At 48.4% G+C, this 26,097-nt stretch overlaps 1 protein-coding gene across 1 annotated transcript; it reads right to left on the reverse strand.

The window, feature by feature from the left end:
• prkd1 (protein kinase D1) lies at window positions 1-25,915 on the reverse strand. The gene is made up of 19 exons (XM_061675499.1): window positions 25,861-25,915; window positions 23,057-23,232; window positions 22,950-22,973; window positions 22,219-22,438; window positions 21,531-21,608; window positions 21,138-21,345; window positions 16,181-16,304; window positions 15,614-15,691; window positions 15,367-15,528; window positions 14,128-14,239; window positions 12,981-13,033; window positions 11,169-11,241; window positions 10,968-11,074; window positions 10,664-10,825; window positions 10,207-10,305; window positions 9,965-10,125; window positions 4,407-4,513; window positions 442-527; window positions 1-204 (listed from the first exon to the last, which is right to left on the reverse strand). The coding sequence occupies exons 1-19, from the start codon at window positions 25,898-25,900 to the stop codon at window positions 1-3; spliced, it is 2,274 nt and encodes a 757-aa protein (XP_061531483.1). The 5' UTR covers window positions 25,901-25,915.
• Window positions 25,916-26,097: the final 182 nt, after the last annotated feature.

Raw genomic sequence — 26,097 nt, forward strand, 5'->3', positions numbered from 1 at the left:
TCAGAGTTCGCTGACGCGCTCGCTCAGGGTCTCCAACTCGTCCTGGCGGGCCGGGTGGAGCGCGGCCCCCTGCTGGTAGGTCTGCGCGTGGCCGCCGCCGAGCCTGGCGTGATGACGCCAGCGCAGATCGTCGCTCTCGTGCGTGACGTAGCGCTCGTCCACGCGACTCTCCAGGCTGCGCAGGTCCAACCACATCTGGTAGTCCTGCAAACGCAAAACAAAACAAACGACAACTTGAAGGAAAACAGCTGTGGGATGTTTGCTTCATTCGCTCGCTCACTCATTCATCCGTTCATTTACTTGTTGCTCACTCACTCAGTATTTCATGCATTCACTCATGGGGTCACTCTTATTCGGGCATTCATCGATTCATGTACTCACTCACACACTCACTGACTCATTGACTTGTTCACTCGTTCACTGGCGCAGTGCGGTTCTGACCTGCAGCCAAGCGTGACTTAGTGTTTTGTCCACACTGTAGCGTTTCCTTATCTTCACCTGCAGCAGATTGTTGATCAGGTCCATGGCTGAAGAAGTGGAAGAAGAAGGGGGGGTGGGGGGTCAAGACGGAGGATGTGGGGTACCCCGTCGTGCCCCCCCCCCCCCCCCCCCCCACGGCATGAGGGTCAGCAGAGGCTAATGAGCAAAGCTAACATGATGTTAACATTTCTTCAGGGGTCAGCGGTCCGCTGAGCGGCTCCGGCAGCGCTGGGCCCCCAGTGGTGGGTGGGGGCGGCTGGGTTGGGTGGGGTCACCGTCGCTTGTTATTTGCACATGAATGCACCCCCGCTTCAATGGACCCCCCAAAGCCCCGCTTCCTGCGAGCGCTCGCACATTTTTGGGCGCTGTGAGGAACAATCATGTCGCCCAAAGACAGCAGAAGAATTAAAGCCACTTTCAAAATGGTTTTTCGTGGGCTCTGTCCGCAGCATCCCATTACTTGTTGCCGTGGCAACACAGTCAGTCAAACATTAAACTTGACGCATACCTGCTCACCGCATCAGTTTCTCTTTTTGACTTCTTGCTCGCTAACTTAAGAAGCAAAAAAGATAAGAAAAAGAGACAAACTAACTCATTAACTATGTTAACAAAGAAACTAAGTAACAACTAACAAGCTAACAAACTGACAGATGAGCGTAATATCTAAGACACCAATAAAAAAACTAAACGTCTTCATTAACTAACTGTGCAACTAACTCACTGACTGACTAACTAGGAAAACATTTCGAGCTCTCTGACTCACTTGTTGAGTGAGTCAACTAATGAACAGTCAAACTAAGACATCAACTAATTAACAAATGCACAAAGGCGCTAGCTAACTACTCACTCGTTCACTCATTTATGCAAAGACCCTCACACACCACATAAGAGTTAAAGCTACATTTGGCGTCAAGTGACATGTTGCCGCAGTGACGCCTTCAGTCATGGAAAACGTTCAAGGTGACGCAGGAGGCCAAGCGCACGGAGACGACGTCCTCACCTGCTCGCCACATCAATTTGTCTTTGTCTATTTGGGCGCGTGAGTCACGCTGTTGTTGTCATCTCGCTCGCTCGCTCGTCCGACTTAAACGCCCGTGAGTCACTCGTTCGCTGGCTCTCTGACTTCCTGCCGCCTCCTCGGGAGCAAAACGACCGCGAGGCAGACGAGCCGGCGACGACGCAAAGCCGAAGAAGAACGCCGAGGGATTTCCACCGTTCCCACACACCAATACAAACAATATGCAACAAAATGCAACTAACTTACGAACTAATTAACGTAAGAAATAACAATGAACTCACGAAATGCGAAAGAACAACCTAACTTCCGAACTAACAAACTAATCTGCAAACTACCTAACTACCGCATAAGCAACCAACCAAACAGCCAAACAAACCATTAGCACTCTGAGTAATATGAACTAACGGCCTAACTAACTAACAAACAAACAAAAACACAAACTCACTAATGAACTTGTAAGAATAGACTCACTAAATTAACAAAACAACAAACAAAACCCCCAACAAAATAACGAACTAACCAGGAAACGAACCAACAAAACACATGAAGGAAGAACCAACTAACTGACCCACTAACTTTCTTCCTTACCAATTTACTAACTTGTTCACTCTCTCACTCACTCACAAACGCTACTCTCGAAAAGAAGTTGACCATGAGTGGAGGTCGCCGCGATGATCAAACGAAACAAAACCAAAGCATCTCAGAGGGACAAGATGGAGGCATGAGCGTAATGGTGGTCGACAGGCGGCGTGAAATGGGCTAGCGCGCTAACGCTAACACCGACCTCGGCGGATGTGAAAGTTGCTCATTAAAGCCAGCGGGAGGGAGGCCGGCTAACAAAGGCGAACGCAAAGTCCGCGTAGTCCTTCCCTTCATATTTCATTCATGTTACGCTCTACCGAGTCAGAAACCAGTCAAACATTCTGTCACGGGAAGTCACGTTAGCGAGATTCACTTAGCATCACGGCAACCATCAAAACCACTCCGGCAAGCGCGACGTCAAATGCTACATTCTGTCACAGGCACTCACGTTAGCGTGATTAACTTATCAGAACAACACTAACTAACTGACTGACTAACTTACTAACTAAATACTTATTGTAAGAACTAAGAATAATCTAACTACAAAAGAGCAACCTAATTAACAAACTAATGTTTAACCTCAGGAGGTCACGTTAGTGATTTTAGCTTAACCTCGGAGCAACATATAAAACACAGATCGATTGTTTCAAGCCTTCTTTTTTAGGTAACGTAATGTGCTTTTTCCGACATTTCACCTCAGAATACATTGAGGTATGATCCCCGGCGAATGGAAATTGGCAAAGTATCAAGAAAAGTGCTGTAAAAAAAAAAAAAAAAGGGATTTATTAATATTATTGCGAAGCTTCTGCATACGCTAGCATCAAATAGTCATGCTGGTGAAAGGTTTAAGGCGTACCTGAATAGGCGGATGCGGTTTGTAACGATCGGATATACAAATTCAGAACCTACTGTGGTCACATTTGGTGTTCCTCAAAAGTCCACGCTTGCCCCAAAGTTCTGCCTAACGTATAAATGTCAGTGATTTAGAATCACTACTTGTCAGAGATTTGGGTTTTGGTGGTTTTCGTGCGGATGCAAAAGTGGAAGTCCCAAGCGCAGGGAAGCAGGGAGGCAAAGCAAGAGTGCAGGATGTACTCACAAGGATTTATTAGAAAAAAAGGCAAAACAGAAAGTACTACAACATGTTTAAAAAAAAAAAATACTAGACTAAAAGTCCAAAAAACATTCAACAAAGTAACACGGAAGAACCAAAACACTCAATACCGAAGACAACAAAGGCTACGTGACATCAACAACCAACTGACAGACTGAAAGAAAGCAGGGGACTAAATACAAACAAATTGACGAGACAACGAGGCACACCTGGACAAGACACGAGTGACTGGAAAGAGCTGATTGGTTGACACAGGGAACAGGGCCGACGAGACCAGGTGGAATCGAAAAGCTAATGAGTTGATGAGAAACAAGATACAGTGCCGTGAAGAAATACTGGCCCCCTTCTCAAATTCTTACATTTTTGCAGTTTCCCCACTTTAATGTTTAAGACCATCAAACAAATGTAAATAACAGACAAATACAACCCAAGTGAACGTAAAATGATGTTTTAAATGTCAATTTCATTGAAGGAAAACAACGACTCAGTTACCTGGCCCCGTGTGAAAAACCTAGGAACTGGTTGGGCCATCCTCAGCAGCAACGAGTGAAATCAAGCGTTTTCTAGAACTGGCAGGGAATCTTTCACATCTCTGTGGAGAGATTTTGGCCCACTCCTCCTTTCACAATTGTTTGAATTCAGCAAAAATGGAGGGATTTCGAGCATGAACGGCCTTTTTAAGGTCATGCCACTGCATTTCAGTCGGATTCAAGTCTGGACTTTGGCCAGGCCACTCTAAAACCTTCATCTAGTTTTTTTTCAGCCATTCAGAAGTTGACTTGCTGGTGTGCTTTGGATTGTTATCCTGCTGCAGAACCTAAGTGCGCTTCAGCTTGAGGTCACAAATTGAGGGCTGAACATTCGCCTTCAGGATTTTCTGTTAAATAGCAGAATTCGTGGTTCCATCAATCACACTAAGTTGTCCAGGTCCTGAAGGAGCAAAGCAGTCCAAGACCTTCTCACTACCACCACTTGACCGTTAGACTGTTGGTATGATGTTCTTTTTCTGAAATGCTCTGCTGCATTTACGCCAGATGTAACGAGACACACACCTTCCAAAAAGCTCAACTTTCATCTCGTCAGTCCTTGTAATACTCTCCCAAAAGTCTTGTGAGTCATACAGATGTATTTTTGGATGTGAAGTTCTCGAAAGTTCTGGGGGAATACACAAAGGAGGTATGGTGTCCATTTTTAAAACGGGATATAACATACCTTCCGGGGAGACTTTTTTCCAGGGGTGCGGCGGGTACATGAAGGCGGCATTCTGGATCTGATCGTTGATGTCTTCGTCTTCGTTAAACGGGAACGTTCCACTGAGGCTGAAGACAGCAAAACATGACACGGCGGGAACAAACTGACTGACAAACGAATGAACACACTGAACGACTGACTGACTAACAAACTCACACACACTAAGTAGCTGACTAACAAACTAACTCATCAACTAAGTAACAACAAAGGTTGTTGAGTAGCTATTGAACAAACGGACTAACTTCACAAACAACTACCAAACAAACAAAGAAAGAAATTAATGAACAAACAAACTTACAAACAAACAAACTGACTGACTAACAGAGCTGCGACTAAGTCACATATGTGCAAGTCACAAGTAAGCCTCAGGTCATAACCTTCAAGTCTCAAGTAAGTCGCAAGTCACTGCGGGGGGACTCGAGCAAGTTGAGTCGAGTCGCCGCTACATTTCAAGCAAGTCGAGTCAAGTCATCATTACTTGGTTTAAGCAAGTCGCAAGTCAAGTCATACAATCTTGCTCCAGTCCTAACATATATTGGAGTGCTGATAAAAGGGGTTTTCACCGTTTTTTTTCCCCACCAGCAATCGTAACGCTAAAAACGTATTCACACCCTCCAAAAGTGAAAATGAAACAAACAACTGAGATGATGATTGATGGAATTTATTGCAGTTGTATTTCCAAACAAATTTAACTGAACTTTATTTGTGAACAAACTGTGCTGTGTACTTTGCGATGACAGCCGTGTAACTCCGACGGTTCTTAAGAGAACACAACGAAGCAAAGGCCAAGACTGTTTTCTGTTGCTCAAATATGTACCGAATGGGCGAGTGGAGAATAAAAGAGATTCAGAATGAAGGGATTAATACATGACATCAAAATGTTGCCAAAAGTAATGTGAACAAAATCTGCATTCCTCCTGTGTTCTCTCCTTTCATGAAAATACTCAGTCGGGTTTGTTCATTTATTTAGAAGCACTGAAGCGGGACAATTGACAATTGTCATTAGATTAAAGGTGATTTCTCATATGCTCTGGTGTCAATTTTGAAAACATTGTGCAGACAGCTTTATCACGGCGCCGACACAACCGATGACATTTTGATGGTGACACTTCCATAAACATGTTCAGTAGTATGAAAATGATATTCGCACGTAGCTACTCACAATTTGTACTGTGCGTACGAATAGTAGAACGCACTTTTGTCACCATTTTTATCACCGTGATCGTAGTGCAAAGTGATCCCAGACAGCAGACTTCGAACCCAAAACGTCTCCGAACTCCAAGAAAAAAAACACCAAGTGACTTTTGCGTGCCTATTGGAACCGAAACTGTCAGGCGGAGGCAGATGTAAAATGATGAACAGTTTATTGAGGAAAGGTTATGGAGGTGGTCCAGGATGTGTTGGCAGGCGGCGGCGTGGACAGGTGGCAGGCAGTGGACAGAAAAGGCGGCTGGCTTGGTGGCAGGAATGAAGTGGGTTAGGAACACAGGGGAGCACCGGGAACGAGTAGACAAGGGAGGCGAGGAACAGTATAGCTTACTTGACATAAGGTGAGCCGTGGTACCGCTAGCACAGGCTGCAATACTTAGGCCAGGATTTTCGGGAACAGGCCGGCTTATATACACCGGTGCACCGCGCGCATGTGGAGACAGGCTTCAGCAAAGAGACGTGGAATGTGTGATGGATTTTCAGAGACTGCGGAGGCTTCAATTGGACGGAAGTGGGATTGATGATCTTGGTAATGGGGAAGTGATTCTGTCTGAAGCGGCAGGTCGTGAGAAGAAAGCCAGACAGATTGGCCCACCTTGTATTCGGGCGTCGGGGAGCGATGACGGCCCGCGAGGTGTTTATTCCGTGCGGCGGACCGGGTCAACGCCGCTCGGACGCCTTTCCACACTGCCTGGATTCTCCGGAGATGATCCTTGACTTCGGGGACTGCCACTGCCTGCTCCTGTTCTTTGAATAATGGGGGTTGGTAACCATAGCAAGCCATGAATGGTGACATACCGGTCGCGGAACTGGTGAGGGAGTTGTGGGTGTGCTCAATGCATGGGAGGAAGGAGCTCCAGGAGGAGGGGTTGCGTGCGGCAACACAACGGAGGAAAGACTCAGAGTCTTTTGGGCATCTTGAACCACCTGTTCGATCTGGCAAGTGGCTGCTCCAACAAAGCATGAGGAAGGAAGGATGGGTTCCGGTTCGTCAGGGCTGGAGGGGGGTGAGTAAAGTCGAGACAGGGCATCTGGTTTGCTGTTTTTGGAGCCAGGATGGAAAGAGAGACTGAAATTAAACCTGCTCAAGAAGAGAGCCCAGCGAACTTGTTGAGGGTTAAGGCGTTTGGCAGAACGGAGGTAAGAGAGATTCTTGTGGTCTGTTCAAATGACGAATGGTAGTTCAGTCCCCTCCAGCCAGTCCCTCCACTTTTCCTAGGCCCATACTATGGCCAATAGCTCTCGGTTGCCGACGTCGTAATTCCTCGCGGCAGGGGACAGACGATGGGGAAAAAAAGGCACAGGGGTAAAGTTTCTGGGTCGTGGGGTCCCGCTGCGAGAGGACAGCCCCTGCCCCGTGTCTGAGGCATCAACCTCGACCACGAACTGGAGGGAGGGGTCGGGGTGGAGAAGAATGGGCGCACTGGTGAACAGGGTCTTGAGTTGACTAAATGCTTGGGATGCTGCCGGGGTCCACCGAAAGGGGGAGTTGGTGAATGTGAGGCTAGTGAGGGGAATTGCGACCTTGCTGTAATTACGGATGAATCAACGGTAGAAATTGGCGAATCCAAGGAAACGTTGTACTTCTTTGCGGGTGGTGGGAGTGGGACAGTTAATGACGGCTAGGATCTTGGCAGGGTCGGGTCGTAGTTGTCCCTTAGAGATAACGTAGCCCAGGAAGTGTACGGAGGAGAGGTGGAATTCAGAGAAATGGCCAGGTCTTTGCTGAACACCGGAGAGAGATCATGGTATTCTTCAGGGACTCGGGAGAGGTCAACGCGCGTGGAAGAGGGAAGCGATTTATCAGAGGGCGGTATAGCTGGGAGCAGGCAGTGTGAGTGGCAGTGAGGGTTAGGGTTATGGCTAAGTGTGTCCAGTCGATGGTGGGGTTGTGTTTTTTTGAGCCAGGGAATTCCGAGGACTAATGTGGTGTCAGGGAAAAGGATAACAAAAAGTGAGATGTTCTCACGGTGATTACCCGAAATGAGCAAGGTGAATGGCACTGGATAACGGGGGAGATGATTCGGCCATCCAGGGCTGTGACTTTCTTTGGGGACGGAAGTGGTTGGAGAGGGATTCGGAGCTGGTGTATTATTGCTTCATGAATGAAGTTGTCATCGCCACCGAAATCTATAAGGGCAGTAATGGGGGTGTTCTGAGCAGAAACTATAATGCAAGCGGGAGCGGTCACGCGAGAGGGAGGGCTTGAGGGAATGGCGGTTTGGCTCACCACGACGATCTCGGGTCGCGGTGAGCCTGGTCTTTTGATCGGAGGGGGCATGAGGAAATAACGCGGCTGGATTGACCGCAGTAGATACATAGCCGCTGGATGACTAGACGCTGACGTTCCTTTGGGTCTAGACGCGTTTTAGCAATTTGCATGGTCTCTGTGGTAGCTACTGGGAGTGACGGAAGTGCGGGAGACGGTGCGGGAGGCGGGTGAGAAGCCGACAGCGTGGTGCTCCGAGTGGGAAGATTCTTACATACGCGGACCCTCCTCTCTCGCGGTCGGTCATCGAGGCGAATGGAAAGGGCGGCGGAAAAGGAATCGAAGGAAAGGAGGACGGAAGAAGAGTTTAGCCAGAATGAAGTGGATCATTTTGCTGCTTTGCCGCGGAGGAGGTTAGTGACATATGCTACTTTGGAACGTTCGGTGGGATAACTGTACGGTTGGAGATTGAATACGAGTGAGCAATTAAGAATAAACTGGCTACACGCACCTAGCTCCCCGGAGTAGGGCTCGGGCAGAGGGACATGAGGTTCTTTGTACGGGAAGCGGGGTGGCTCGGAGGCTGCGGGCTCGGGAGGAGTACTTACAGGGGGTTGCGTCTATTGCGTCTGTTGGGAAAGGAGGGAGACATGTTGCGAAAAGAAGTGGAGCGTTTGGGTGATTTCTTGCAGGTTTTTGTCCTGTCGTCCAATGTGGGCGTTAGTGTGTTCTTCAGAGCCTCCGGAGTTGCTGGGTCCATAGTGGCCTAAGTATTCTGTCACGTGTGGGGAGTAGCTGGACCCAAGAGCAGGCGGAGGCAGATGTGAAATGATGAACAGTTTATTGAGGAAAGGTGATGGAAGTGGTCCTGGATGTGTTGGCAGCGGCGGCGTGGACAGGTGGCAGGCAGTGGACAGAACAGGCGGCTGGCTTGGTGGCAGGAATGACGTGGGTCAGGAACACAGGGGAGCACTGAGAACGAGGAGACACAAGAGTTAACAAGGGAAGCGAGGAACAGCATAGCTTACTTGACATAAGGTGGGCCGTGGTACCGCTAGCAGAGGCTGCAATACTTAGGCCAGGATTTTCACGGGCTTATGTACACCGGTGGTGATGAGGCTGATTGAAGACAGGTGCTGAAAACAGAGGACACACACACACACACACACACACACGCACACAAAGCGCCCTCCTGGCTCCAACAATGGAACTGCAGGGCAGTATATGATAGAAACAAAAGGCTGCGACATTTATCATAAAGCGTCCCACCCCCAGTTACTTTACTTAGCTGTACTAAAACGGTCACAATCACAGCATTTTTATTTTGAATCGTCCCAAACCAGTCGATGGCACTTAATGTTTGACCAGCGAGCTAAACTGTTCAATTAGCTTCCCTGTCTTTGTGAGTTTTGACGTGACGGATGAAGTTCGACATGGGTCTTGTTGTTGTCTTTAATGCGTGAGTTACAAGCCACGCAGATTGCCATCATCTTTTTGCAGACTTCATCGACAACATAAAATCCTAAAATCTAAATTGTATTTTCTTTGAGGCTCCTTCCATCGTTGTCCGTGCAGGTGGTTACGTCACACTGGAAAGTGCGCAACAACGTCGACTGGGTTGCCAGGTTGGCGCGAATGCCCCCCCCACCCCCCCCAAACGTTTCTTACTTTCAAAAAAGGAAAGAAAAATGCAAACTGTCTCAATTAAAATGCAGATTTCTAACTCGAAATGAGATGACTTGTTAAGTCATGTAGTTCAAGTCAAAGTCAAGTCCAGTCTTTCTGAAGCATTTGGCAAGCAAGTCGCAAGTCATAAAACTATTGACCCAGCAGACTAACTAACTAACTAACTAACTAACAAAGGAACACACGAACGGACTGAATGACTAGTGAAAAAAACCCAAATTAAGTAGTTGACTAACAAACAATAATTAACTGAGTATCTCCCCAACTGACTGATTGAGTGACTAACAAACTAATGAACTAACTAGGAGGACTTGGGAATAAAAGTTTTTTCACAGTGATAACCAATCAAATATTTTTAGTTCGGTCTCCCCGTGCGTTCCCAAAAGCAAGCGCTCGCCACCTGGCGCGAAGGTACCTGACGTAGACGATGACGCCGACCGACCACATGTCCAGCGAGCGGTTGTACCCTTTGTTGCGGAGCACCTCCGGCGCCAAGTACGCCGGCGTGCCCACCACCGAGCGCCGGAACGACTTCTCGCCGATGATGCGAGCGAATCCGAAGTCGCACAGTTTCACCTGCCGCAAAAAAAACCAAAAACGGACCGTGGGTCGCCCGCCGCGCCTTTTCCCCGGCCGACACGTGGGTTCGTGGGTCACCTGCGGGAGAGGATCCGCCGACGCTAGCAGGACGTTTTCGGGTTTCAGGTCGCAGTGGACGATGTTCTTGAAGTGGAGATGACGCAGAGCCACCAGGATCTGAACGAACGCGCAAACGCAACAGAACAGCAAATCAACAAAACAAACACAAAGTAAAAACAAAAAAAAATATCAATGAGTTGACTCACATATAAACAAAATAAAAAAATAACGAACAAATAGACAAATTAGTAAATTGACTAAACACTGAAAGAACAAACTGGAAAACGTTCTAAAATAATGAACAAACTGACAAAGAAATGAACAGACAATCAAACTACGTAAGCAACTGTCGTTCAAATGAACAAAAACAAATAAACCAACTAAGAAACAAACACTAACAAGGTGACAAACAAATGAACTAAGTCATGAAACAACAAAGAAGAAGAAGAAGAAGAAGCAGCAGCGTGAGTGCGACCTGCGTGACGAGGAACTTGGTGATGCGTTCGGGCAGTCGACCTTTCTCGCTGGACAGGATCATCTCCAGCATGTCTCCGTGAAGCTTCTCCATCACCACGAAGACGCGCTCCGGAGTCTCAAACATGCAGTCCAGGTTCACCACGCCCAGGTGGTGCAGGTTCTACGAGGGAACGCAAAACACACGCGCCCCTTGTCCCGTCCTGATACAGTCCACTTCCTGTAGCCATCGTTCACTTCCTGTAACAGTCCTCCTTGATTTCCTGTCCTCCACTTCCTGTGTGCGCGCGTGTGTGTTTCCTTACCTGCAAGATGGCCACCTCGTTGCGCAGTTGACTCTCTTGTTTGGTGGGGAAGCGAAGCTTGTCAATGATCTTGATGGCTACATCGCGGCTCGACTTCCTGTGTTTCCCTGACAACACGCACGCACACACACACACACACACGAGATGAGTTTGTGTGAGTTAGTGTTGAAAAGTTGTGTTAAAAGTTGTGTTGTGCTTTACCCCCATAGACGATTCCAAACTGTCCTGACCCGAGAACTTCATCTGGAAAGATCTGATAGATGGAATTGATGTCCTGAAACATACAAAACAACTATTGATGCATTGATTGATTGATTGATTTAATTGACTGTAAGTCATTCAAGCAGCTCTCGGCCCGATAGCTTAGTGTTGAAGAGCTTTTAGAGACCAGTGGTGATCGCCATTGACTCCCTCCCTCCCTCACTCACTCACTCACTCACTTGCTTCCTGACTGACTGACTAAGTCATTGACTCAATAACTGACTCAGTAATTTACAACACTCATTCACACGCACTCACTCACTTACTGACAAACTCATGAACTCACTCACTAATGTACTCACTAACTCACTCGTCAACGGACTCAATAATCTGCTCACGCAGTTAATCTCTCTTTCGGCAGTGACACAGTTGACAGTATCATCTGTGAACAGTTGGCAATTATCAACAATTTGAAAGGTCATTTACTGTATGTACATTGAGAACAGAAGTGGACCTAAAAGTGATCCCTGTGGAACTCCCGAGTCATTCAGACAGAGATTGGAGCTCACCCCATCTACCTTCACACGCTGTTGTCTTCCTTCCAGGTAGGATTTAAACCACAACAGAGCTGCAGATGACATTTCTTTTTAAAAAGCATTTCCCGAATCAAAATACTGTGGTCTGCTGGTCGAAGTTTTTATTTTTAATTTTATAACTGCCCTGTCTTCAAATCTCCAGACTTGAGTATGGGTGTGACTACTGCGATCTTCCAAATGTGTGGGAATTCCTTTGATCGTATTGAAGGGTTAATCAGATGCTGAACTGGTTCTACTAGTGGATTGATTGGGGTACTTGTAATCTCCTCCCTCACAGACGCGATGTTCTTGATGATTTTTCTCAGGTGGATATTTGATTTCATCGACTTGCAATGAGACACAAAGTCGAGAGGTGTCAGTTTTTGTGAGCGTGTGTGTGTGTGTGTGTGCATGTGTGCGTGTGTCAGTGGCACTAAAGGAAGGCAGATGTAAGCGGAGGCGTGTTCTCCGGATGCTGTGTAGATATGTTAATGTTGTGTGTTTAGTGTGTGTATGTTTGCGTTTCTTGTGTGTATTTTTTGCGGAGGATATGTTGACCTTGTGTGGATTTTGTTTGCATTTTGTATTTATGTTGTGTGCATGGTGTGCTGGTTTTGTGTAGATTTGGTGTGAATGTGTGAATGTGTGCATGTTTGTGTGTTTGTGTGATGTTTGTGGACATTGTTTTGACATCGTGTGGATTTTGTGTATGTTGTGTATACGTCGTGTGCACGTTATATTTATTTGGTGTCTATGTTGCGTGTGTGTTGTGGGTAAATTGTGTTGACTTCGTGTAGATGGTGTGTAGATTCGTTGTGACTGTGTACATGTTGTTGTGGATGTTGTTTGTACATTCTGTGTTGAAATTGTATGGACTTTTGTGTCAATATTGTGCTTATGTTGTATGTAGTTGCGTGTTTTCTTGCGTGTTTCGTGATGTCTTGTGGATGAAATATTTCCAGCTGTATTGTCACATCAGCTGGCGTGTGTGCGTGCGTGTGCGTAAGCTGACAGGCTAATATCACACCTCGGTCAGGAGCGCACAAAGAAGACAATATTAGTGGCTGCTCACTGCCTAATTACCACGCGTCACCATGGCGACGCTCGGTCAGCCTCACTGAGTAATCGCAATCATCTCCGGTAGAGGCGCCGTGCGAGCCGGGCGCCCGCTCACCTTGGGTGCGTACGTGCGCGCGTGTGTGTGCGTGCGTACGTGCGCGCGTGTGTGTATACTCACCACGTTCTCCTGGATGTGACAGTTGGAGACAGAAATACTGATGGAGATTTCCTCTGCAACAAATACAAAGAGAACATTTCAATTCGAAAAAGAAGGACTCACAAGCCTTGTTGCATGAACCGATGAAGGCTGCTCGGATGAGAAGTGAAACATCTTCTAAGACAATCAGAACAGTCCTGTTGCGATCGATTCAATGCCCTGACAATCCCTGGAAATGACTCAATTGACCCAAAGACTTGACAGACGTCCTGGGTCTTTTCGGGCATGGCTCCTTGAGACTTTTTTTGGTTGCTACCCATGGTAGCCACGTCAACCAAACTTGATGTTGCTAACTCAAACTGGTTCCGGGGGCTGAATTTTCATATAATCGAAGGATCCCTGGAAGTGACCAAATTGGTCCAAAAATGGCCACTTTATTCTAAAACAGTCGACGTCTTGTGTGTTTTCGGCATAACTTGTTGAGAATTCTTTGTTGGACACGCCAACCAAATTCCACGTTGCTAAGCGAAAGTGGCTTTAGGGGCTGAATTTTTGGAAAATGAATGTGAAATGGCCCCTTCGTACCAAAATGCTCGACTCCTTGCGTGTCTTTTGCCATGGATTCTTGAGACCTTTTTGTTGGCCTACCCACAATAAACATGCCGACCAAATTTCATGCTCGTTTTCAAAGGATCCCTGGAAATGACCAAATGAAGCCTAAAATGGCCACTTCATAGCAAACGGTGGGTGTCCTGTGTGTTTTATGGCACGCTTTGTTTTTGGTCGGTCTACTCACGATAGAAGCGCATACCAAATGTTACGTTGTTAACTCAAAGTGGCTCCCTTGGGCTGAATATTCCCCGAAACTCTCTGAGCTGCTACTGAGCACCAGGTACTCATTTATAATGTTAATAATAAGAGGGAAATGTACAAAATAATGTAACTGGTCTCACAGGTGAACCCTTCCATCCTCTCAGCTGATGTTGCGTGGCGAGAGAACCCTCAAATAGACGTGAGTCACGACCACTTTGACGTCAATAAAAGTCTGAAATATCCACGAGGGCTTCGCGTAGGAGTCGGTGCCCGCGGACCACCGATCGGCACCCGGACGAGAACAGTCAGCGCCGCCGTATTTAAAAACGATTATCATAATTTGCGATTTACTCACTGTGCCCGTCGCCACGACCACTGCGGGAGACGCCCGTGGAGACTGCCGGCATGAGGGCGTGCTGGAGGGCCATCTCCCACATGCGGGCCACGTCCTGGCCCACGCCGCTCACCTGGGAGGAAGTGACATCATCAACGGCGGTCCCAGACACTCGCAAGGAAACGCAAACACCGGACACTTCGTTAGGTACACCACCAGAGTCATCCAATCGACATTCTGCCGTTGCGAACAAGAATATTTGGAAATTCAGCCCCCAAAGCTAGTTTACTTTCGCAGCGTTCAATTTCACAATCACGAGTAGACTCACAAAAAACTCTAAATACTCAATACTTAGGCCTAAACATACACAGGATGTTGAGCACTTTGGTTTCAAGCAGACATTTTATGGTCGGCCATTTTGAACATTTCCACGGGTCATTTGAATTTGAAGACAATTCAGCAACCAAAGCCAGTTTCACCTGGCAACGTGAAATTTGCCTATCGTGAGAAGGCCCACCAAAAAGTCTCAAGAGGCCAGGCCAAAAAACACACAAGAAGTCTGCCATTTTTGGTATGAAGCTGCCATTGTAGGCTCAATTTGGTCACCCTCCAAATCTGACGGAAATTCAGCCCCGAAAGCCCGTTTGATTTGGCAACATTACATTTGGGAGACGTGCGTATCATGAGTACGCCCACACAAAAAAAGGCACGCCTGAAAAGAGACAGGAAGTCTTCCCCTTTGGTTTTGAAGAAGATGTTTTAGCATTTCCAGGGGTCCTTTTATTTTGGGGAAAATTCAGCCCCCAAAACCAGTTTTACTTGTCAACATGACCTTTTTGAAGCATGCAGTGTATATCATGAGTAGACCCACAAGAAAATCACACGAAGCCATACCGGAAAAATACACAGGAAGCCGGCCATTTTGCTTTGAACTGGCTATTGTACGGTGACTTTGGTCCTTTCCGGGATTTTGAAAAATCAGCCCCCTTAACCAGTTTGACTGACTACCACACGCAAAAAAAGTCTCAAGAAGCTTCTGTCGGCCTTCGAAAGCAAACTTGTCTCACGGATTTTGGTGGACTGCTACCAAATTCTGACCACGTACGACACAAACTGAAAACCACAAAGGGGGAAGAATTTGAATTTTCGTATGGGAGGAGCACGGCAGTGACGTTTGATGATTCACCAAAAAACGAACGTGTCGCGCGTGTGTACCTAATGTGACCGATCAGTGTAGTTTTAATTTTTTTTTTGCGTCACCAGCACGTCGGCGTTGCCGTCGGAGCAGTGCTGGTCCTCGCCAACGAAGTAAACCAGCGCCGCCGTGGTGGCGATCTCGAAGCAGTGTGCGTCGGCGCCGTCCGGGAGAAGCGAGAAGGTCCGAGCGGCCTCCAGCGACAAGATCTCCGACAGTGGAATCTCCTGAAGGACCCGCACGACAAACATTTGACATAACCAAGTCCTCTTTTTTTGTTGATGTAATATTTGCTTTTTGTATGTAGATTACCTTGTAATATTTACTTCCTGTGTCGTTCTGATACAACGTGATGCATTTACTGTCCAGCCGCCAGTAATGTCTCTTCCTCTGAAACGCAACATACAATTCCCTATTATTAAATCAAATTGACATAATATTTCACAAAAAAACTGAATGTTCAGCAAGTTAAAATGGATTTTGTACAAATAATGTAGAGTGAACATGTCTAATGTAAAAAGAATGCTTTGGTGCCAACTTGAAGCATCTTGGCCCCAGAAAATATGTTGAAGTTAGTTGAGAAGCTTCATTTGGACAAAAGTAGTGCACTGGCGCCATCTTGTAGCATGTTCATAACTATGTTGAAGTGAATTGAGGAGTTTCATTTTGACAAAAGTAGTGCTTTGGTGCCATCTTTGTGCCACGGAACTTTGCTGGAGTGAGTTGAGGAGCTTCATTACAACAAAAGTGGTGCTTAAGTGCCATCTTGTGTGTGTCTACATCATTTCGGATTTCAACTCCAACTTCCCCCAGTCAGGAAGACAGCAGGCATAAAGCTAGGTGCTAGCAGCTAGGCTACATGCTCGATGCTATTCATACCAGTGTGTCCTTGCTGGTGTAGTGGACCATCCATCCTTCCTTCGTGACGTTGCTGTTCTTCCTCTTGCTGTGTTTGACCGACTGGACCACTCGCATCAGTGGGATGTTGTTACTGGTCGACGGGCTGCGGGGGTGGCACAAACGTTTGATTGACTCGTAAGTTGTCCATTCATAAGTTGTGTGTTGGAATGAACAAGACTGGTAGACCTCAGGGGTCTGTCACAGGTACTCTTACTGTTATGTAAATTAAAGCTATTGATTGCGCTGGGAAACCGGGGGGTGGAAGAGATTTTTCGGCTGAAAAAATAACAGTTCTACAACTGTTTAAAGTCTACGCACCCTGTACGCCCCACTCGATTTCACAACCCTGAAAGAACTTCAACAGTGTGTCTGTGTGTGTGTGTGTGGGGGGGGTTGAGGGGAAACCGCCCATGCTTGCAACCCTAACTTGAAGCCCTAATTACAAACCTGACACCATAATCCAGGCTTGAAACTGCACTTATGAGCCATAATTTGCAACACTTAGATGAAACACTAACCCAAGCAAGTCTCTCCAATTGATACCTATAACCTAGGTAAAACCTTAAATGAATTCCTTTAACTCTTGCTTGAAATCCTAATTTAAACCCCCAGACCTACTGTCACGCAGCATAGTAGGATGTGAATTGGACCCAAGAGCAGACTGAGGCGGAGGGAGTAGATTTAGAATGGTTTATTGTAGGTTGGTACAGGCAAGGACATCCAAGGCGAGATGGCGGGCCGTCGGGAACGAGGAGCGAGCAGAAAGCGGGAACGGGAGCGGGTGGTGTGGCTTGGCGGCGTGGCTGGAGCGGTCAGCGAGACGGGGAAGGCACGGAAGGAACACTGGGAGTACGAGAGCCAGCGGGTGAGTCACAAGAAACGTCAATACTCAGGCGAAGGCTGTAGAACTTGACAGGCTTTAAATGCAGGTCGTAATCAGTGCTGCTTGAAGACAGGTGCGCTGCACCGGTGCTGCTGATTGCTAGGGAGACAGAGGGGGAGAGGGAGAGACAAGGCACACGGCGCCACCCAAGCTCCAAAAGAGGAACCGCAGGGCATGGATCATTGCGGACGCCTCCAGGCGTCCTACCGGGCTTCCCAGGGTGAGCGGCATAGCAGTCCCTAATAAGCGAGTCATCCAAAATCAGCTGACGTTAAATCCAGGAACGCTCCCAGTCCATGAGGAACTGAGATCCAGGATGCGTGATACCGAGACGGCAGGATGGTTGTCGATGACACAGGGGGGCGGAGTGTGTCCTGGACCTTAAACAAAGGAGGTTGGAAACCGTAACATGCCACGAAAGGGGACATACCTGTGGAGGAGCTGGTGAGGGAGTTGTGGGCTTATTCAATCCACGGGAGGAAGGTGCACCAGGAGCCAGGATGGCGAACAGTGACACAGCGAAGAGCGGATTCCAGGTTTTGATTTGCCCACTCCGTCTGGCCGTTGGTTTGGGGGTGGTAGCCGGAAGACAAACTGGCTGCTGCGCCCACCGCCTTACAGAACTCTTTCTAGACCTGGGATGAGAACCGAGGACCCCGGTCCGATACAATATCAACAGGGATACCATGCAGTCTGAACACGTGGAGGACAAGAAGATTAGCGGTCTCAAAAAAAGAGGGTAATTTGGGAAGCGGTACATAGTGAACATACTTGGAGAACCGGTCAAAACCGGTCAATAATGGTTACCTTCAGATGGAGGTAGGCCGGTGACAAAGTCCAGGGAGACAAAGGGCGGCTCAGAATGGGTAAGGGGCACAGCAAACCAGCTGGGGGTTGATGTGAGGCCTTACCTCAGGCACAGACAGAGCAGGCTAGGACAAACTCACGGGTGTCCTTGGCTAAACTGGGCCACCTGAAGTGTTGTTGGAAAAAATGGATGGTGCGGGTGATGCCGGGATGACAGGTGAGCTTGGAGTTGCGGCCCCACCGAAGGACGTCAGAGCTTGCGGAATCGGGTACGAACAGTCGGATGGGAGGTCCGGTCTTGGGATCTGGGTGAGTCTTCTGTGCCTCTATAATCACCTGTTCGATTTTCCAAGCGGCTCCTCCCACGAAGCACGAGGAAGGGAGGATGGGTTCTAGTTCAGTTGGACTGGAAGGGGGTGCAAACATACAGGAGAGGGCATCAGGCTTGCCATTGCGCAAACCAGGGCTGAAAGAGAGGCGGAAATTGAACCGGCTGAGTAAATTAAATTAGATTAAGCCGCTTGGCGGAATGGAGATCGGCTCGGTGTTTGTGGTCAGTCCATATAATAAAGGGTGTAACCAGTGCCTCCACTTCTCCAGGGCCCAAACGACGGCTAGCAGCTCACGGTTCCCGACGTCATAGTTACGCTCGGATGTAGACAGGCGACGGGAGAAAAAGGCACAGGGATGAAGTTTTTGGGGAAATGGTCGCGCTGGGAGAGGACAGCTCCCCCTCCCGTGTCAGAGGTGTCAACCTCCACCGCGGACTGGACGAAGGGGTCAGGGTGTCGCAGGATGGGAGCACTGGTGAGCAGTTCTTTGAGGCGTTTGAATGCTTGCGATGCGGCAGGGGTCCAATGGAAAGGTGAGCTGGTGGAGGTGAGGCTGGTGAGAGCTACGGCAACCTTGCTGTAGTCACGGACGAAACGTCGATAGAGGTTGGCAAAACCCAGGAAACATTGACGCTCCTTGCGGGTGGAGGGAACGGGCCAGTTGACGACTGCTTGGATCTTTGCTGGGTCTGGTTGTAATTGTCCTTTGGCGATGATGTAGCCCAAGAAGTGAACGGAGGAGAGGTGGAATTTGCATTTTTCTCGTTTCACGAAAAGACGGTTCTCAAGAAGGCGTTGGAGGACTTGACGGACATGCTGGCGATGTTCTTCATAAAATGAGTACGTCATCAAGATAGAATAAAACGAACCGGTTCAGCGTGTCGCGGAGGATGTCATTGATGAAGGTTTGCAAAAACAGCAGGGGCGTTGGTTAATTAAAACGGCATGACCAGGTACTCGAAGTGTCCAAGGGGGGTTTTGAAATCCGTTTTCCATTCGTCCCCTTCTCTGACGCGGATGAGATGGTATGCGTTGCGTAAATCAAATTTCGTGAATATCTGGGCATCGCAGAGGGGTTCAAAGGTGGGGTCAATAAGGGGCAGTGGAGCTTTGTTTTTTACAGTGATTTCGTTGAGCCCTCGGAGGTCAATGCAGGGGCGGAGATGTTTTGTTTTCAACAAAAAAGAAACCAGCCCCCACAGGGGACGAAGATGGCCGGATGAGTCCAGAAGCCAGGGAGTTACGGATATAATGTTCCATAGCCTCTTTTTCAGGACGGAAAAGATTAAAGAGGCGGCTGGAGGGAAGAGGGGCTCCTGGCAAAAGGTCAATGGCGTAGTCATAGGGGCGGTGTGGGGGGAGCGAGATGGCGAGGTCCTTGCTGAACACGGGGGATAGATCGTGATATTCTTCTGGGGCTCGGGAGAGGTCAGTAGTAGTGTAACTGGTAGCTGAGGTGTGCCGGAGGACGGGACGGCCGAAAGGAGACAGCGGGAATGACAGGTTGGTGACTCCAACCTGTGATAGACAGGTGGCTCCAATCTATGGCAGGGTTGTGTCTTTTGAGCCAAGCCGAGGACTAGTGGCGTCTCTGGGAACTGGATGATAAATAACTGGAGTGTTTCGCGGGAGGGGCTCGAGGGCAAGCTGGAGCTGACACGCCAGGCCCTCGTGGATGAAATTGTCATCAGCGACGGAGTCAATGAGGCCAGAGACTGGGGTGTTGCGGACGGAGCCAAGAATACATGCGGGAACGGTCATATGGGAGGGAGAACTTTGGGAGGTGTTGGTTTGGCTCACCATGACGCTCTCAGGTCATAGTGAGACCGGGCTTTTGGTTCGAGAGCGCAGGCGGAAATGAAGGGAGCAGGCCGTCCGTTATGCCAAAGCGCAGTAGCCCATTTGGCTGCTCTTTGGCGCAAGGAGGTTAGTGACAAACGCGATCTTAGATTCGTCGGTGGGATAGCTCAGCGGTTGGAGGTCGAATACTTCAGTACAGTTTAACAAAAAATGGCTACATGAACCTCAATCCACGGAGTATGGTCCGTTTGTACGGGAGGCGGGGTCGGTCGGAGGCTGCGGGCTCGGGAGGAATACTCACGGGAGGATTGCAGAAGTGGCTCCGAGAGGACGGGAGAGATGCTTGTTGTGTCAGGGGATTTAATGAGTCCGTGGTCTCGCCGAGGGCTTTGTCTTGTCTGCCGATGTGCGCGCCCCGATGGGCTTCTTTAGTCGCTGGGTCCGTCATGGCCTGAGCATTCTGTCACGCAGCGTAGTGAATGTGAATTGGACTCAGGCGGAGGGAGCGTATTAAGAAGGGCTTATTGGAGGTCGTCACAGGGTCAGGACCCGCTCACGTTCCCTCAGGTAAGCGGGAACGTGAGCGGGTGGTGCGGCTCGGCGGCGCGGCCGGAGCGGTCGGCGAGACGGGGAAGGCCCGCAAGGAACACAATCGGTCGGGTGAGTACAGATGCGGGTTGCAGGATAACACTACCGTATCCCAAAAACCTGGGAGTCCGAGAGTCGGAAACAAGCGTCAATGCTCCGGCGAAGGCTGTGGAACTTGGCGGGCTTTAAACGCGGGTGGTAATCAGTGCTGCCGATTGCGAGGGACACGGAGGGGCAGAGGGAGAGACAAGGCACGCGGCGCCACCCGTGCTCCAAAAGAGGAACTGCAGGGCGTGGATCATCACACCTGCTCTGAAAACATAACTTGAAACCATGATGCTGTGTTGAAACCTTCATTTGAAACCCTAACCCAGGTTTGATACCCTAAATTGAAACTCTAACCCTAGCTGTAAACCCTTGTTTGAAATCCAATATTGAAGCCATAATTCAGATTTAAAACCAATTTTTGAAACCCTACCCGTGGCTCGAAACCCTATTCCTTGTGTGTGCGTGTGTGTGTGTGTACCTGATGGCTCGGTTGGACTCGTCCCCGTCCGGGTCTTGCATGTCGCCGAGGTCTCCGGGCCCCGCTTCTGTCATCGTGGTGACGCTCATGTCGTCCGTCGTCATGACGACGTCATCCGCGTCGTCCATCAGGCCGCCGCCCCTTTCGTGATCGTCAAGGCAACCGTCCGCCATGTTGCCGTCAGACTCCGCCCCCGGACTCAGTAGCTCTGCCGGTTCAAGCGTCCGAGTGTACGTGTGTGAGAGAGAGAGAGAGAGAGAGAGAGAGAGAGTGTGGGTGTGAGAGTGTTTGTGTTCATGTGTGACTGAGTGTGTGTGTGTGTGTGTGTGTGTGTGTGTGTGTGTGTGTGTGTACGTGTGTCCATCCATGCGTGTGCATTGTGTGTGCGCGTACCTCCGTTTCTGGCAACTTCTCCCAAGCAGTTGTTTGGAACTTTTGCAGCGCAACGCTTGTGACAGTTGAAGCGACAATCTGGACGGGAACAAGAAGCGGAACAAGAGGTGTAAATAATTACTAGTTGACATCTGTATGCTACTAGTACGACGAGTGAAGCATTCAATGTTAATTCGTAGAATTTGACAATGTCACCAGTAGTAAGTCTTAGTAATAATTGTCTAACAGTGAACTGATTTTCATTCAGTACACAAAATTTACTAGTTGATACTACTATTGAGGCAAAACTGCTAGTGGGCACTTTGGCGCTACTGCTTGGGTCCAGGACATTACTAGTACAGGACACATCTACAAGTTGAGCGTCGTATAATGGTACTATTGCAGCTTAGTATTTTACTAGTCAAATTTAATTGCGTACAAGTAGCCCGTAAGGCAGTCATTCTACCAGTGTGCTGAATTTTCCTACTAGTGAAGACCAAGAGTGTACTAGCTCATGGACCTTAGGCTGATCTAATAAATGCTCAGATGGCGTTCCATAAATAGTAACTACAAGTTACTAGTGGGCGATATTAGTAGAGTCCAAGCGGCTACGAGTGCATGACAGGCCGACTAGTTGATCTGAAAAAACATTACCGGTAAGACAGTGGTTGTACTAGTGTGCTGAAGCTACGAGTGTGCCGCGTGGTACCTTTGCACTGCAGTCCCTGCCGGAAGATCCCCTTGAGGAGTTTCTTGCAGTGCTGGCAAACGGTGGGCCGCGTGTACGAGTGGATGAGAAAGCTGTGAGGAACTTTGACCTTCGACATCAGCAGCTTGTCCAGCTCGATGGGCCGGCCCACGTACGACTGGCAGCTGGCGCGGCGCTCGCGAACCCGCCACGCGTCCGAAGACCACGCCGACGCCGACTTCTGCGCCGACAACGGGAGGACCGGCGGCAGCACAGCGGCTTCAAAGCCTCGTTTGCAACTTGAACCTCATTTGAAGCATTCGCCTCCGTTTGAAACAACACGCAGCCTTGAAAGCCTTCACCCTCGTTTCAAGACATCATTTTGAATCCCTCACACTTATATGAAACCCCAATCCAATCCTGACCCGAAACCCGAAATTTAAACCAAAGGCCTAACTTAAAACCCTAACCCTTATTTAAAACCCTAACACAGGCCCGGAAACCTCATTTAAAAACCTAACCCTGTCTTGAAACCATCATTTCCAACCCCTAAATTGTCACCTTAACGCTTTTTTGAAACCCTGACCCTGTCTTGAAACCCTACTCGAAACATGAACCCTCGTTTAAAAACCTAATTGGAAGCCCTTGCTTGAAACTTTCATTTAGGCTTGAAACCCTGCTCCGAAACCCTTACCCTTGCTTAAGACCCTAATTTGACAGCCTTTTTTGAAACCCTCATTTGTTGGTCTTACCTCCGTGTTGGGACTGACGGGGGACTGGAAGACAAAACAGGAAACAGGAAGTGAGACACGTTCGCACGGTCGCACACGTGCGACCGTGCGCGCGTGCGTGCGCCGACCAGCAGGGCCTCGTCGCCGTAGTGGGGCGGCGGCGAGGGCTCGGCGGACGGGGAGCGTCCCCCCGGGATGGCTGCCCCCCCCGTGAGCGACACGTTGGATGGCCGGCGTCGCCTCACGCCGCTGCAGTTGTTGGGGATCTTAAAGGCGCAGCGCTTGTGGTAGTTCAGACCGCAGCCTCCCAAAAACAAACAACAACAACAACAACATTTGGAAAAAGGGAAATAGCCATTCGTAATCTTGGACTTGATAAAAAAGTAGAGCGATCACATGATTCAATGTAACGCATGAATCGGTTTGTGCGTCACGATTTCATGCTGCAATTCAATCCTTTGTGCCACTCCGTCTGCTGCGTCCACCTTGGCCACCGGGGGCAGTAAAACACACCCAGAAACAAACGACGAGCCGTCTGCGCCGTTAATCCGAGCAACAGAAAGTCCGTTGATTAGCCAGCGCCTCAACCTTCGTGTTAAAGAACCTGTCAATCGCAGGTGTCAAACGGGCAGCCTGGGGGCCAGATCAGGGCCCGCCACACCGCTCGACGGTGTGGCGCCTTCACATTTGTTTTTAAATCTTCACTTTTAACAGATATTACAAGCGCTTTTTTCAGCAAATAATTTCTTACCATAAAAAGAACAAGAGTTGTACACTTCATATTTTTGTGCCTTCAAATTCAATTTGTTGTTAACAATACACGTAACAATCAATTGCCGGAGCAATTGTGTATATGAAATAACGCTACATTTATGGGTCATTTTCATAGAATTTTACCAATAACGGAAAAGACACGCCCCACTGAATTTAATTTGACTGCTATGAGTATTTGAATGATCGGCAGTTGTCATCCATCGGCTGTTCATTTTTTGAAATTCTAAAGTCATGTCTTTCAAACTTTTAATGGCAAAATGTCTTTACCGTTATCTGTCCCAAATGAAGTCGGATGATTTGCAACATGTTTAGTGAAGATGCTCACGACATTTTTTGATGTATCCGATTTTTCCCGAAGACGAACACAAATCCATCTTAGCGTCCAAAGAGTTAATTTTTGTTTTGTTTTGTTTTTGTTTTTTTTACAAACGTGACTCAAGCTGTCTTTAGCGTTAACGCCACCGGAGGGGGCCTCGTGACGTTGTTGCCATGCATCTGTGAGATGAAGTGCCAGGACGAGACAGCAAAATAAATGCTGTTGTTTCTCAGATATGAAGGAATATGCACAACCCCAACTCCGATGAAGTCGGGACGTTGCGTTGAACATAAATAAAAACAGAATAGCGTGTTTTGCGAATCACGTTCAACCTATATGTCATTGAATACACTACAAAGACAAGATATTTCATGTTCAAACTGCTAAACTGCATTGCTTTTAGCAGATAATCCTGAACTTGGAATATTACGGCTGCAACACGTTCCAAAAAAGCTGGGACAGGCGGCCAAAAAGACAAAGATGGGGCGAGGTTCACCTCTTTGTGAACAAGTGCGTGGGAAAATAGTCCAACAATTTAAGGACAATGTTCCTCAACGCACAATTGCAAGGAATTGTGGGATTTCATCATCTCCGGTCCAGAATATCATCAAAAGGTTCAGAGAATCTGGAGAAATCACCGCATGGAAGCGGCGAGGTCCAAAACCGACATTGAAAATGCGCAGCGCATTACGAAGCGTGAAATACGACAACGGAGACCCCGGACCGTTGAACGGCTGAAGCTGCACGTCGAGCGAGATTGGGAAAGAAGTCCACCTGCAAAGCTTCAACAATTCGTGTCCTCAGGTGATGTGATCAAGGTGATGTAACACCGTGCTAAACATGAGCCTGTCCCAGCTTTTTTGGAACGCGTTGCAGCCGTAAAATTCCAAGTTCAGGATTATTTGCGAGGCGGCACGGTGGACGACTAGTTAAAGCGTCTGCCTCACAGTTCTTGGGACCGGGGTTCAAAGCCCGGCCCCCGCCTGTGTGGAGTTTGCCTGTTCTCCCTTTGCCTGCGTGGCTTTTCTCCGGGCACTCCGGTTTCCTCCCACATCCCCCAAAACATGCATGCGAGGTTCATTGAAGCCCGTAGGTGCGAATGGTTGTTTGTTTAGACTGTATGTGGCCTGCGATTGGCTGGCACCCATTTCAGGGTTTACTCCGCCTCCTGCCCGACGACAGCTGGGATAGGCTGCGGCACGCCCGCGACCCGCGTGAGGAGAAGCGCGACAGAAAATGGATTATTTGCTAAAAACAATCAAGTTGATCAGATTGACCATGAAATATCTTTGTCGTGTATTCAATGAAATATAGCTCGAACGTGATGTCCAAATCAACGTATTTTGTTTTTTATTTATGTTTAACATTTATTTATTTTTATGTTTAACACAACGTCCCGACTTCATTGGAATTGCAACTAATGCATGTCTTTATCGTTATTACGATTGTATTAAGACAATAGCGTCATGTCTTCAATGAGTAGTTGGGTTCATTTATGCACTAGTATCCACAGAGTTTGAAGGGCAAGACGTCAATTGTGCAACTCATTTTTATGAAGCTCTTTATGTCTTTGCCATGCAGCACTTTTGTCTTGATCGTATTTTTCTTACTGTCATTGAAGAAATAATATGAAAATGACTCTTACATATTTGGCAAACTATTCAAAGTTAGCGAGGTTGTTAACAAAACTTTCAAATGATTCTTATTTTTGCTAAGATGGCCGCTCTGTGTAATTGCGCAATGACGTCATCGCGCAACCCCGGCGGGCGACTCGGGGCGACAAGCATCCCGAGTTGCGAGCGGCGATACGGACGAAAAGGTGAGAAAAGGTCGGGCGCGTACCTTCGCACTTGAGGCCCTGGCGCACCAGCCCCCACAGCATCTCGCCGCAGTGGTCGCAGAAGGCGGGCGCCCGGTACGAGTGCACGAACAGGCAATGCGGACGGATCCGGAAGTCCTCCGCCGTGGCCGAAGCTGGGCACACGCGACACGCTCAGCACGTCTCCGACCGCAATGGCACGCTGTTGAAAGCTGAAATGAATCTGCACGCAACTACCTTCGGGGCTGACGGGTACATTT

The sequence above is a fragment of the Phycodurus eques genome, chromosome 4 (genome assembly GCF_024500275.1).
Source record: "Phycodurus eques isolate BA_2022a chromosome 4, UOR_Pequ_1.1, whole genome shotgun sequence".
NCBI lineage: Eukaryota > Metazoa > Chordata > Actinopteri > Syngnathiformes > Syngnathidae > Phycodurus > Phycodurus eques.